This window comes from Magallana gigas, chromosome 6, assembly GCF_963853765.1.
Source record: "Magallana gigas chromosome 6, xbMagGiga1.1, whole genome shotgun sequence".
Classification (NCBI taxonomy): domain Eukaryota; kingdom Metazoa; phylum Mollusca; class Bivalvia; order Ostreida; family Ostreidae; genus Magallana; species Magallana gigas.
Window position 1 is genome coordinate 47,338,231 of NC_088858.1, and position 13,086 is coordinate 47,351,316.

The following is a 13,086-nucleotide window of genomic DNA, read 5'->3' on the forward strand; positions in this document are numbered from 1 at the left end:
AAGACGATTTTTAAGATTTACTCTATATGTTCCTATGTAAAAGTTCGACCCCAGATTGTGGCCCCACCCTACCCCAGGGATCATGACTTTCACAACTTTGAATCTACACTATATGTGAATGCTTCCACACAAAATTCAGATGTTGTATGTGGAAATAAAATAATACCAAATAATATTTGTCCGAATGACACAGTAGTTTAGCATACTTTTGTTTTAATTTGTATACTCGGTTGCAAATAACAATTTTAAAAAATCATGAAGTACCATCTGTTTACAGGTGCAAAGTACTGGAAAGAATGTCATATATGTTTTATGAAGGAAATACATGTACTCTGATATCCAAAATACATTGACATAGAACGATCAGACTTTTGCTGTTCAATGGTTCTGTGCTCTGAGGAAAAGTTCTGAAAATCTGAAATTTTAAGATATGATAAAATATAAAATCCTGGAAAAGATACAGAACAATAATTGGTCATTAATTGTAAACGTGGGAGATTTTTTCAGAAATCATCAGAATAATAGACACCTTTAAAGATAAGAAATTGACAAAAATCCTAAAATTAGCAAAATTTACTGACCAGAGGATGATCGACTTGTAGAAAATACCGTGCCTTTCAGAGACGCATTTATTATTTACTGCGACACTCCTGAATTTTATCTAAAAAACCGTACAAAAACGGAGACGTCGTAACACTCTCAGTATCATTATTTACAGATAACAGTGGGTCCCCCTCTTCTTCCGTGTTGCTGTGATAGAGACCCTGATTGACGTGCCCCCTATGTGGTTGAACCAGCAGTCCTTTGATTATCGTCGTCCAATGTTCTAACGCTCAGATAACGTTACAGCGGTAGTACATGTCTTAAATTTATTTTACAAAGGGAAAGTTGTACAAACGGTAAGGTTTTACAATAAGGTATAATTATTTAGTCTGCTTTTAATCTCATACATGTGCAGGAATCTCCTTTTTTGTATATTATTAGATTATTTCAAAATACTTTTTTTTATACGTTATATGCCATAAGTACCTCCGATTCGGTAATAAGGGCACTTGTAAGATATCTCGGTGAACCATATAGCTTATCTCTAACAACAGTATCTCTCCCAAACAAAGAATGTGAATAAGAGAACCGACGTTAAACAAGTTCTTATTGAAATCAATTAATCCAATAAGTGTGAAATTAAGCTTTACTGAAAAAGGTCAAACAAGCGTTTTAAGAAATATTGGCTTAATACAAGGCGGTGCATTGAACACTACCTATTCTATGTTTTCTTTTTTTTTAAAACAATAACTGTGTCTTTCTTAACAATCAAAGTATGAGTGGGTGATCACCAGTGTACTGCGTCGGGAATATTTAACGATTTCAGTCTTCAAAAGTATGGTTTTAACAATTTGCATTTTATACTGTGTAAATGAATTTTATCATTAATCTAAATGAAAACAAAAATAAAGCTAAAAGCATGGTACACAAATTGCTTATAAGAATATTAAACAAAAACAAATATTTCAAAAGCATATTTTAATTTTTTGATTCTATTTACATGTACATATGAATATGACATATAATGTCTAATTCGGATGTATTTTTTTGTATGACTAAATTATTTCAGACACATTGGAAAATGATTAGAGTGAGTTCATTATTAATGTTCATGCTGGCAGTTCGTATAAATTCTGAAAGTAAGTATTAGTCACATGTTTTTCACAGGAATCAAAATCTTTACTAAACAATTCATAATTAATTGAATTGACTTTTTCGGATAATATTTTGGTTACCATTAACTAGTATCATAATTAGTCTGTTATGTTGCCGGTATCAGAATAATGTTGATGTATTGGACGTTTCATTGGAACAATTTCTTGAATTAGTATTTTTAATTTTATCATAAACTTTGGGCCCTTTTTTCCAAGATTGCAAGACCAACCCGTGTCCTGTGGAAGATGATAGGAACAAGGTCTCTGGTTTGGTAAGCGGTAAGACCATTGTTACCCCTATAGTTTCCTACAGCTGTATCAACAACAAGTTCAAGGCCAAGATCTCCTGTCTGACCGATGATTATATGGTGAACGGTTCCACACAATCAGTCTGTGAGGGGAAAAAATGGAGCCCACCCTTACCCGGGAATTGTATCGGTATGTGTACCTCTATTTTGTGCAGATCTCTCGAAATGTGGTGACAAACATTGTGAGCATGCTTTGAATTAATACTTTTTTTTAGTTAGGGAGAACGGTGGTTCGCATTTGTTTTATTATAGATTCATTATGTTGTTATGTCTATTGGTCCCTTTTAAAATATAAAATATTCTATAATTTTATCAAATTGGTGAGAAAAAAACAGTGTTGAAAAATTATATTCTTATAAAATCAATATGATATAAACGAATATTACATTGGTCAGATGCTTTTAAAACATTCAGTGAGCCAACTCATAAGCTTGAACTGTATTTTTTTAAGAAAAAAAAATTATCCTCCTATGCTCCTTTTTTTTTTAGCCAAACCTCTGCCAAAAGACCATAAATGGGAGTACATTGGCGGGGGACTGGGGGGTGGGGCGATGCTGATCATCGTGGTTATAGTCATCGTGTCAGTCGTCTGCTACAGGTCCAAACTCAGGTCAGGTGTCACCCGGGTCAAGGTTATATTTCATTCTATATAAGCCAGTGTTCAACCGACTGTACGAGGTACTAAAGGTACTAATATCCGATTCATTAATTTTATAAATGTAGATCTGAGAAGAAAAAAGAAGAGATGAGAAGGATGAAGCGTTTTGGTTCCCACACCCTGGGTCCAAATGGAGAACGTCTGGATGGTCGAAAAATGGCTTCTATAGATCTAGACTTAAGGTATACACCTTTGCAGAGACTTCTCATGGTGTTTTGATCGAAGTCATATAGACAATTATTTGATGCTAAATCAATAAATTAAGTCTTCGTAATATTGCAGTCTTCACAAAGTATGGACGTGTAAAAGAACAAGGAAAAAGTTTTTCTACGCTGATACAGTACAAGAGCTCCTTGCCAAAGGTAATAATTTAGTTTGCATCAAGACGTATTGAAGTCTAAATCTGTGCAAGACAAGATCCATCGTATCACAATTTTATATTTTTCAAATTATGCAGCTGGTTCAGACTTTGGTTGTCAAGGCAACGTGAGACTGGTGATGGAGGAAGATGGGACACAGATAGATTCGGATGAGACGCTCAGAGCATGCGCTGGAAGAGTGATGTTGTTGCTTGGTGACAATGAGGTTTGGCAACCAGAGGTTGGTCTCTATGACAATCATGTCAACAGGCAAGTGCTTTTCTAAGATACCGTGAGTGCAATACCTTAATTTTTTAATTAAACGGAGTGCAAATAATATCATAGACATTAAAAAGGTACAAATGATTGAATACTGTAATATTCATGTTCGCCATCATTTCAAATATTGTGCAGGTTAACATTCGAAGTGTATTCTTACGATAGAAAGGTCAGAAAGTTGATCCTAGCAGACAGTATTAAAGACCTAAAATATCAAGGTATTTGCCATTAAATATACAAAAACTTTCATAATGGTTACAAGAAATCGTCTAGTGCGAAAATACAAAGTATCTTAAATTTAGGATCCGCCAGCTTGGGTTACTCCGTGACGTCAGTTTGTCTGGAGGAAGATGGAACTCTCATAGATACTGACAGGATACTATGTTCGTGCTCCACTAAAACACTCATGCTTCTTGGCGCTGAGCATTCGTGGAGAGGATCTCCTCGTGGCTTGATCAGTTTTCCATCGTCTGCTGATATATCATCTTTTCCCAACAGTACAAGTGATCAATTTGAAATGTATGTATCATTGAATTCTTTATGAAAAAGTGGTGCCGATGATTTTTGGCTTTTTATTTGATTTATGAGAAACAATTTTTTTGCAGGGGCATGTTCAAAGTTTGGTCAAACGATCGAAGTATGAAAAAAGTAGTATTTGCAGAAAATGTTGTAGACCTTCATATCAAAGGCAAGTTTTGTGTTCATGACAATATAAAATAATGTATACCTTATTGCAAATTTCCTAATTAAAATGGAAATATTTTCACAAATACTGTATGTATATTTTTCAGCCTCAAAAGCCCTTGGACTTCGCACTCCTATCGTGGTTACTTTGGAAAATGATGAAACTCATGAAATCACAGATGATAATGATCTCATGGCAAACAGTGGGAAAGTGTTGATAATCAGGGAAAATACAACCGAGACTACTTTTAATGGTCAATATTTTACTCAGAATTATAGAATTTCTTCTCATAAATACGTAAATAAATATTGTTTCAGTTCTGTGTATTGATACATTACAGAACCAGTTTACCATGACCCTAATCCGCCAAGCATGTATCATCCAAGACAATCCTGGTCAGGGCACCAAAATGATGTTTATGGTATGCATGGAGCACGCCCTAATTCTCAATATGCCTTGCAACAGAATCACAGACTTTCTATGGATCAAGAAATATATGACAGATTTAGTTCTAATGCTTCATATCGTGCCTAGATCTGAACTAACTGGAGCATGAGAAAGGATGAACAAAAAATTCAAAAATAGACAAAAATGCATCTCAAACCAGTAGATTGAAGTGCTACACAATGCAACCTAGTTTTTAATTTAATGGATTTTAAATAACGCTGATATTACTGAGTAATATATATTGTAGTTATGAACTTTATATATAACTCCTCATTTTCATACATTTATCATAAATCACATGAAAATAATTTGTATTCATGTATTCTTTATTGTGTATATATATAATAAAGTATGGCAGTATAAAAATATTCAATCATTGATCTCTTCTCTGAATTTGAACATGCATTTATTTCTTCTAGATTAAAAGAAAATTATGAAGCATTCATTCATCTGGGCAAAATTACATTAAGTACAGTATGTACTTCTCTGAAAAGTACTAACAGTAAACAGTGAATTTGAATATTAAGTAGACATAATTAGGCAGTACCTACTGAATACTGAACTTTTTCAGTACAGTACATATTTATCAAACTAACAAATAATGATCACATTTCTTTCTAAACAAAACAGCATCATCACAGAAAACATCACACAAAACAAGATAGGACAACAAGACAACACACCGACAACATTCACATACAAACTTATACAATCAACCAAACTTTCATGACAACAGCTTTAATAGAGATCAGCAATGATTTGGTCCTCTTCAAACTGGTTTTACACCTTACTTTACATATTCTCATCTTTCACTCAGATGTAATATTCTTTCAGATATAGTAAGTTATATAACTAAAGTTTTTGTCTAGTTGCTAGCACTTTCCCAAAACAGACTGAGGAAAAAGTGGACAGTAAAAGGAAAACAAAACTACATTGGTGTCACTTTGAGGTGGAATCATTCATGTATCTCCTGTCATGATGGCAATAAACTCATCTTCATTGACTGTTACAGGAAAACATAATTTTGTTTTAATATAATTCATGTATATAGGTTAAAAAGTAATGCACATAACTTATATTAATTAGATTTTTGTGAAGTGCTACATTTTGCTAAATTTTACAGTTTTATTTCAACTGCTAAAAGAAATTGTTTTATATTAATCCTTAAATCATCAATTCAAAAATGGTAAAAAATAATGTTATAGATAACAAGTGAACTTTTTTTTAAAATTCAAAATGCAAAAATTACACTTGTTGGGAAAAAACTAGTATATAAGGCAACACTTTCATCATTTATAATTGCATTTCATTATTTGAGTATTTTCAATATTATAGACACTTACTTTCACCATCCCCATCCCTGTCAAATTCATCAATCATAGCACGCAACTCCTCATCTGTCATATTTTCACCAAGTTCTCTGTAAACAACAAAATATAAAATAGAGAAAACATGTCCAGTACAAGTGAAATTATACACCAATAAATAACTATTCTCCTTACCGAGCTACCCGCCGTAAATTCCGAAGACTTATTTTCCCTGAAGTGTCATCGTCAAATAATTTAAAGGCTTTTAAGATTTCTTCCTGCGGATCTCTTTCCAGCATCATGTCAGTCACTGTGAACAAAAGAAGGTAAACAAATGAGAAAAGAAAGAAATGGAAAAATATACATTGACCTTGAATTAAACATGTTGAATGTAAAAAACCCTAATATGGAGAACTATTTGTAATACAATATATAGAACATCTAGGAGTGCAAGACATTAGTTTTCTTCTCATTTTCATTCATTTGTTTGTATGAAACTTATCCTCTGACATATACTTACTGACTTCATTGAAATCTTCAAAAGAAATCTTTCCGGTTCCTTCCCTGTCATAGTCTCTAAGAATTTTCAACACATCTGCCTTCTTTACATCAAAGCCAAGAGCCCTCATTGCCACCTGATTCACAAAAGCACTGAATTTTTATACCTTGTTACCAAGCTTACGGCCAGGTTATAGCTTCTTCTATCAAATCATAATGCACTTAATGTTTAAGAGATGCTTTACAGAAATTCCATGAAAAGTTTTAGAATGAACTGGATTGAATTATATACAAACTGGTTGCAAATAATCAACTGAAACCAAAATGATTGTCGATCATATACTGTATGCAGAGAAATAGTTGCCCCCATTTTATTTTGGCCCCTTTTGCCATCCTTGTCATTGGGTGAATTTAAATCTTGGCAAATTCAAAACAATTCTTAAGTTATTGTGTTCATTAGAAAAAGAAACTATCATATATTTCATCGTCTGGGCAATTCAAGATAGGACGAAATCATTTGCAAGTGTAGAAGAGCGAAAAAAGATGGGACGAAAATAACAGTATTGATTAAGAATTTGACCTCCTAATGTCTTTACCTTTAGTTCATGATAGTCAATAGCTCTGTCTTTGTCTGTGTCAAACAAATCAAAGGCCTCCTTAATCTCCTGCTTCTGTTCATCTGCCAATTCTCTTTTTTTCTTCTTCTTGCTCTTGTCCAAGGCAAACTCTGCACTGCAATACACATTAAGATGACTGTGTTAATAGTCACTTATCATTTTAGAACTAGATCACTTTGAAAAAAGTTAATAATTTCGATTATTTGATATTCTCAAAGAATGTACATATATCATTAATACGATATAAGGTGAATTACAATATCATCTTAATATTGATTTCAGAGTTTTTCAGCCGTGCTGCTCTGTGTTTGACATCATACAGCCGTTTGATCTATTGTCCTTGGTAAGGATCCGATACCAGTCATCAATGATGCATAATCAAAAAGTTTACCAAAACTATATTTATTAATAAATAGTAAATATGCCTGGCTCTTGATGTGTTGCAGAAAAGATTTGCAGATTTTGAGGTTCCTTCTTTAGTATCCAACTGATCTTGTGGCCTTTGTGGATGTTGATTAGATTTGCTGATACAGTTACCATGAGGCATACTCAATGTTGGTTTACATTGAAGATATCTTACCTATACCTATAACTCCTACATGCTTGAGACATCTTCTAAGCCAGGCAACAGCATTGGATTGCTTAATAGGATTGCATTTCTTAAACATGTACATGTATTGTACACTTCTTATAAATCCTATTAAAAATACCAACTTTTTGAGAAAACATTGTTCTGTTGGAGTTGGACATTTTCACTGGACAACAGAACCTCTATGAATGTTTAAAGGATTAAGATCTTAATCCTTCTTATAGTGTATCAATTCATAACAGATGGATTTGTTGGAGAGATGGTAATCTCTTTTAAAAAGTGTACAGGCATAGCCTACTGGCGTGCGACCAGTTCTCGCCAGTACACTGCGACATCATTTTTTGCATATAATTTTATACAAGTTGATAAAATGACGTCACAATGTACTGGTGAGAAATGGTACTTGGCGAGAACTGGTCGCACGCCAGTACACTTCTCAAGAGAGAGTAGGCGAGATGGTAGGTCTAATGTATCAGTTGTCTTTGTGAAGTCAAGTCTATATAACAAATTAAGACCAATTCCTGCCAAGTACTATTCATAGACAGTGCATTGTTTGCCATTTTTCATACATATTTATCATTGATAAAATGAAGTAAAAATGCACTGGAGACAAATGGTTTTCGGCAAGAACTGGTCTTTGGTCACTACAAATCAAAGAATGACATCAATTTGGTTAACTAATGGTTTATAAAGAGGTTTCCTGTCAGATCTTGCATTGTGACAGTCAGTTGGGTATCATATTCTGGCACCCTTAATAATGTGTTCATGTAAAGCCTATGAATGTAACATAACAACATTAGCCTAATGTTTCTTTGCATAATACCTTGCACAATGCACATTGTTCGGGCACTGTCAATAATCAAAAGAAACGGGTCGGACACCGCATCGCAATGATCTAAAGCTTCAAGTAAACTAACATTGATAAATTTAATTCATAAAAGTCACTTACCGAAGAGCTAAGCTCATTTCTGCAAAAGTATGATATTTTTCCCTTTCAGAACTTTCGTCGAGTAGAAACTTGTTTCGTTTGAAAAGCCGCTTTCAATGTTTTGCTTTAGTTTCGTAAACAACATGGTAGTAGAAAAAAAATTATATCCATAAATTGACTTTTTATTATTTTCCATTATATTTTTTTAAGTCACCAAAAACCTTCAATCAAATAACCCTGAGTAGAAATAAAGAGAGAAAATACGAAAATACATATAGCAATACAAGAGATGTCAACAATGTCGAATTCAACTTCAAGTGCGGGTAATTTGCTTGTGTTTATATTTTGTTTGAAACGTTTAAAACGAAGGTTGGATTTGTTTTCTTATTTTTTAATTGAATTTAATACGATCCAGGGGAAGTAATTATTCTTTTATGTAAACAGGTCTAAGCAACCTCCGTTTTTGGAGGATAGATTTTATCCTCCGTTTTTGGAGGATAGATGTATGCGCCCCCTGGTGGATCTTTTCAGATGAAGGGCAATTAACTCTGTTTTTACAAAGGGAGTTAACTATGAATAAAATATAATTATTATACTATAAAAATATCACCTAGCTTATTTAGCTATTGATAATTATAATTATTGATAATATTTAATAAATATTTAAGTTTAAATAATTGCAGGGCTGATTTTAAAGAAAAATATCTTATGTGAAGACTCTCACATTTTTTTTCAATATTCTGGATAATTGATATCTATAAATGGTATCATTTTGATTAATAAAACTTAACAATGTCTTTTTGTGTGAAGGGATTAAATTTAAATGATACTTAATAACATGTGAATTAATTAGAATAAGAGCTACAAAGTTCCTAAGGTATATGCAAACATTTACTTTGTACATGTACAATATAGCAGATCAAGATATCTATTGTGTGTCTCTAAACGTGAATGAACTCATTAATGTTTTAATGAGTAATAAACATCACTATTTTGTGATTTTTATTAAATGAAACATGTAAATAGTCTATGTCATTTGTAAAACTGAACACAGGAAGTACACACTTTCAAAGCATATTGTGAAAATACTATACATAGAATTTCAAATCGCCGCATACAATCATTAGTTTATTCCCTTAACTTTAATTCCCATATGGTCTGGTGCTTGCATTTTCTCATTAAAGATATGCACGAAGCCTTTGAAATATACCCATGCTATCCTCCAAAAATGGAGGATAATTTCACCCACAATGCAAAGTGACTTTCCATATATGGTAAAAATCAGCAGCCATCTTGAAATTGAGCTATCCTCCAAAAACGGAGGTTGCCTAGACCTGGTAAAAACATGTTTAAAATTTACTCTTTTTTGATTTCCTACAAATACTGCGTTTTGTTTATTACAGATGGAGATGATGACCTGTTAAGTTTTGAAAAGTTAGACCGATCCTCACCAGACCTATGGCCAGAGCAGAGTGCGTGCATTATGTTTTTGTTTGTAATCATATTTGCATACCATGAAAGTAACAATTTTCGTTTAGAAGGGGTGAATGAAATGTATACTACTCGTGCCTTTAAAAGAGAATGAGAAAAGATAGAAAGAATAATCTTACCATGACCAGGCTACGCTCAGGTTAAACCGGGTCCGTAGGACATCTGTCATTTAAACGATAGAACATTCTATCTAGAGAAAAGAGTGAAGAAGGTGTACGGTATAAGTGGATGAAGCAGACAATACAATCAATATGTACATGTATCCCTATAGGCTGGGCAATCAGAATCTGTAATGATGGAAATGGTAACCAGTCTTTTAAGTTGGTCTTTACTCCCGAAGACATAAAATTCCAATAGCAAGCTTATAATTATATTCATCAGTATGTATCATTGACATGATATGTACACAAAAGTAATGTAATTAGAACCGTTTTAACCAGAGCTTGGACTTTGGGTAGTTGTGTCAAACGGCAATGTGACTTAGGCCTGTCTATTTTATTGCTGGCAACTCAGCCAAGGCTCTGTGAAATTAACAAGATTTGTCTGGCTTTTGAGCTAAGACTACGCAATCTGTGTATATTTCACTTGAAACCAGCGTCATTTAAACACAAGAAATTGATAGTTAGGTCCTATCGAAAGTCCAAGGTCTTATGAAAATGGTTCTATTAATTAATAAATGTTGTACCCCTAAACTTGAATAAAATGAGATATTTAGTCACCAACAATGGTCAACTAATCTATTGATCACATGGTTGAATTTTCATTTTATTGTATCATTTACTTCTTATTTTCAGTACCTGGTGTCTCTGAGTTTGCTTCACTTAAAAGCGTAAGTATGTTTAAGTAAAATATTTTCTTTTTAAGCAAAGGCTTGCTTTCTTATTAGGATTATTCCAGAGTCTGTTGATTTAGTTGCTTTCCATGGACATAGGCACTCCCTGTGAAGTTGAATTTATAGTTTATGGATGACATTTTTTAATACACCAATTTAGATGAAAAGCACCCATGTCCTATGCATATGTTTACTATTTGTAATTTTATATCTTCAAATCTGCATTATTTAACAGGACCAATTTAAATAAGAGAGAGAGAAAAGGGTTTTCATATAAATGACTATGCTGTCTTGAAAGGGGAGATAATTTTTCAAAGACTGAATTAAATTATGTGTTTGTCCTTAAAAAATCTTCTAAGACTCCTGCAATAGAAATGTCATATTTAAATCTAAATGAAAGCTTTTTCATTTGTAAATATGTGTACCGGTACTCAAATTGTGACCCATGGCCTAATAGAGACCACAGGAAAAACCTAACTTCACTGGAACGAAAATCTTGTTAATTTAGTTTAAGTCTTAAAAGACAACAATTTTACAATTTGTGATAAATTTGGTGGATTCATCCTATGCTTGAAACATGTTTTTTCTAAAGTGAGAGTTGTTTAATTTATAAACCTAATGCATGGTTGTTCAGAGTTTTATAAAAAGAACCTATTATCATGCACTAGATTTTCAAAATTTTGCTTGTATTTATTTATTATAAGCCTGTCCCCCGACCTGGAACTTCCCCTAAATGGATGGCTGAATTAGAGAATGAAGATATAGGATTACTACAAGGTGATTTCAATCAAATTCATAATTAGTGGATCAGGGATCAAAATTCTGTTCACAAATGGAAAACAAAAATTGAACACTTTTACTTGCAATGTAATTCAATCTCAAGTGTTCAGTACATGTATGTTTAAGACTGTATTTACCAGGTACTGGTAACAGATGAACAAAAAAGTAGTTAAATCTTTATTACATGCAAAAATAGTTATTTTTTCCAATGTTAAATTGTTACCTCTTTTTGTAAATTTTTAGTTGTATTCAAATTGTTCCAAGAAATCATTGTTTAATACTGTATCGTTTGTCTACACAGAATTTGGCAGTCTGACAACTTCACAGTTGATGGAAAAAATAAAAGGCTTACAAAATCTGGCATACCAGTTAGGGCTAGATGAAGGTATGCATTGCACTACATTATCTAAATGTAAAACCTTTGGATTAGATATCAAAACCACCTCATTATTACAACTGTCTTCACACCATTGTTTAATAAGGTACATCTACCATTCCCACACACAATTGCAGTTTTACTATGGAAGTAAAATTTACAGTTAAGAAATTTTTACATCACATATTTTGAAAGTTTTTGAGATTGCATCATACCTATACAATGTACTTAAATTTTATTATGAATTTTCCACCGAAGTACCGGTAGCCCTGAAACTGTAAAGGCAGATGATTGTGAAAGAATCACTTTACCGACATCTGCCTTAATTAACTTTTTTTCTTCTGTTCAATTAAGTTATCAGTGTCCCAGTTCTAACTGCTTATTTCTTGTTTGTATTGCTTACATTTTTACCTATTTCCTTTCTTTTTTTGTACTACTTTCAGCAAGAGAGATGACACGAGGAAAATTTCTTAACATTTTACAGAAGAAGTTTTAAAGTTCTTTTACAAATGACTTTTTCCTACAGAATTTTATTTTAATTAGTACATAAATCATCAATGCATTGTACATGCATTATACAATTTGTATGTGCAATATCATCATGTTATAATAAACAACATGGTTGTGAGTTGTCTCCCATTTGTTGTATGCTAGGTTATCTCACATTGCTAAAAACAATAACTCAGAACTTTTTCCTAAAATCACAAATATTCAGAGGATTTGATATTTTGGAAAGAAAAAAAAATAGAATCATGGTTTTGTTTACATCAATTTTGTTTCAAATGTACTTTATCATTCTATAGAAAAGAAACAACATTTGGAGCCATTTAGAACATTTATTTGGGTTACACACCGAGACAATTTAACCAAAATCATTAATGGACTGGTAGCTGTACAATTCGCCAAATTATATTGATGGTACTGAAATTTTCACTTCGCATGTACAGGTGTATTTCAATTAATTTGAATTTTTGTATTCCCTTTGTTTTATAAACATTTGGGTAGAATATTTCAGACAGCCTAACAATGATCCTTTATCACAGCATATATTTTCATACCATTCACATTCTAACCTTGATCATGCAAAAATTAAAATAAATATTTACAAAAATTATTGTTAAACTGTTGAACCAATTATTCACTGACACTACATTTGATATAGCACACAATAATTTGAGTAAAGTTACCTTCACAAATATGTAACAAAAAAAATAAATATATTTTAACAATTTTTT

At 32.5% G+C, this 13,086-nt stretch overlaps 3 protein-coding genes across 5 annotated transcripts; 2 read left to right on the top strand and 1 right to left on the bottom strand.

Moving 5' to 3' along the window:
- The first annotated feature begins 593 nt into the window (after positions 1-593).
- Positions 594-5,045, top strand: LOC105336999 (uncharacterized). Of its 3 annotated transcripts, none has more exons than XM_011441533.4 (12): positions 594-899; positions 1,613-1,682; positions 1,914-2,135; positions 2,495-2,615; positions 2,729-2,845; positions 2,946-3,025; positions 3,121-3,292; positions 3,437-3,519; positions 3,604-3,820; positions 3,907-3,989; positions 4,093-4,239; positions 4,327-5,045. In XM_011441533.4, exons 2-12 carry the CDS (start codon positions 1,625-1,627, stop codon positions 4,518-4,520), a joined length of 1,494 nt encoding a protein of 497 aa, XP_011439835.3. In that variant the 5' UTR covers positions 594-899; positions 1,613-1,624; the 3' UTR covers positions 4,521-5,045. The 3 variants fall into 3 exon arrangements, with proteins under 3 accessions (XP_011439835.3, XP_065944891.1, XP_065944890.1); XM_066088819.1 differs by lacking the exon at positions 594-899 and adding an exon at positions 1,145-1,378; XM_066088818.1 differs by lacking the exon at positions 594-899 and having other exon boundaries at positions 1,458-1,682.
- LOC105336998 (centrin-3) lies at positions 4,745-8,506 on the bottom strand. The gene is made up of 6 exons (XM_011441532.4): positions 8,394-8,506; positions 6,835-6,970; positions 6,261-6,375; positions 5,936-6,050; positions 5,777-5,853; positions 4,745-5,436 (listed from the first exon to the last, which is right to left on the bottom strand). Exons 1-6 carry the CDS (start codon positions 8,408-8,410, stop codon positions 5,393-5,395), a joined length of 504 nt encoding a protein of 167 aa, XP_011439834.1. The 5' UTR covers positions 8,411-8,506; the 3' UTR covers positions 4,745-5,392.
- A 76-nt stretch (positions 8,507-8,582) lies between these two features.
- On the top strand, positions 8,583-12,477 carry LOC105337000 (protein lin-52 homolog). Its single transcript, XM_011441534.4, has 6 exons — positions 8,583-8,695; positions 9,776-9,844; positions 10,658-10,692; positions 11,400-11,472; positions 11,777-11,860; positions 12,295-12,477. The coding sequence occupies exons 1-6, from the start codon at positions 8,662-8,664 to the stop codon at positions 12,345-12,347; spliced, it is 348 nt and encodes a 115-aa protein (XP_011439836.1). The 5' UTR covers positions 8,583-8,661; the 3' UTR covers positions 12,348-12,477.
- The last annotated feature ends 609 nt before the right edge of the window (positions 12,478-13,086 follow it).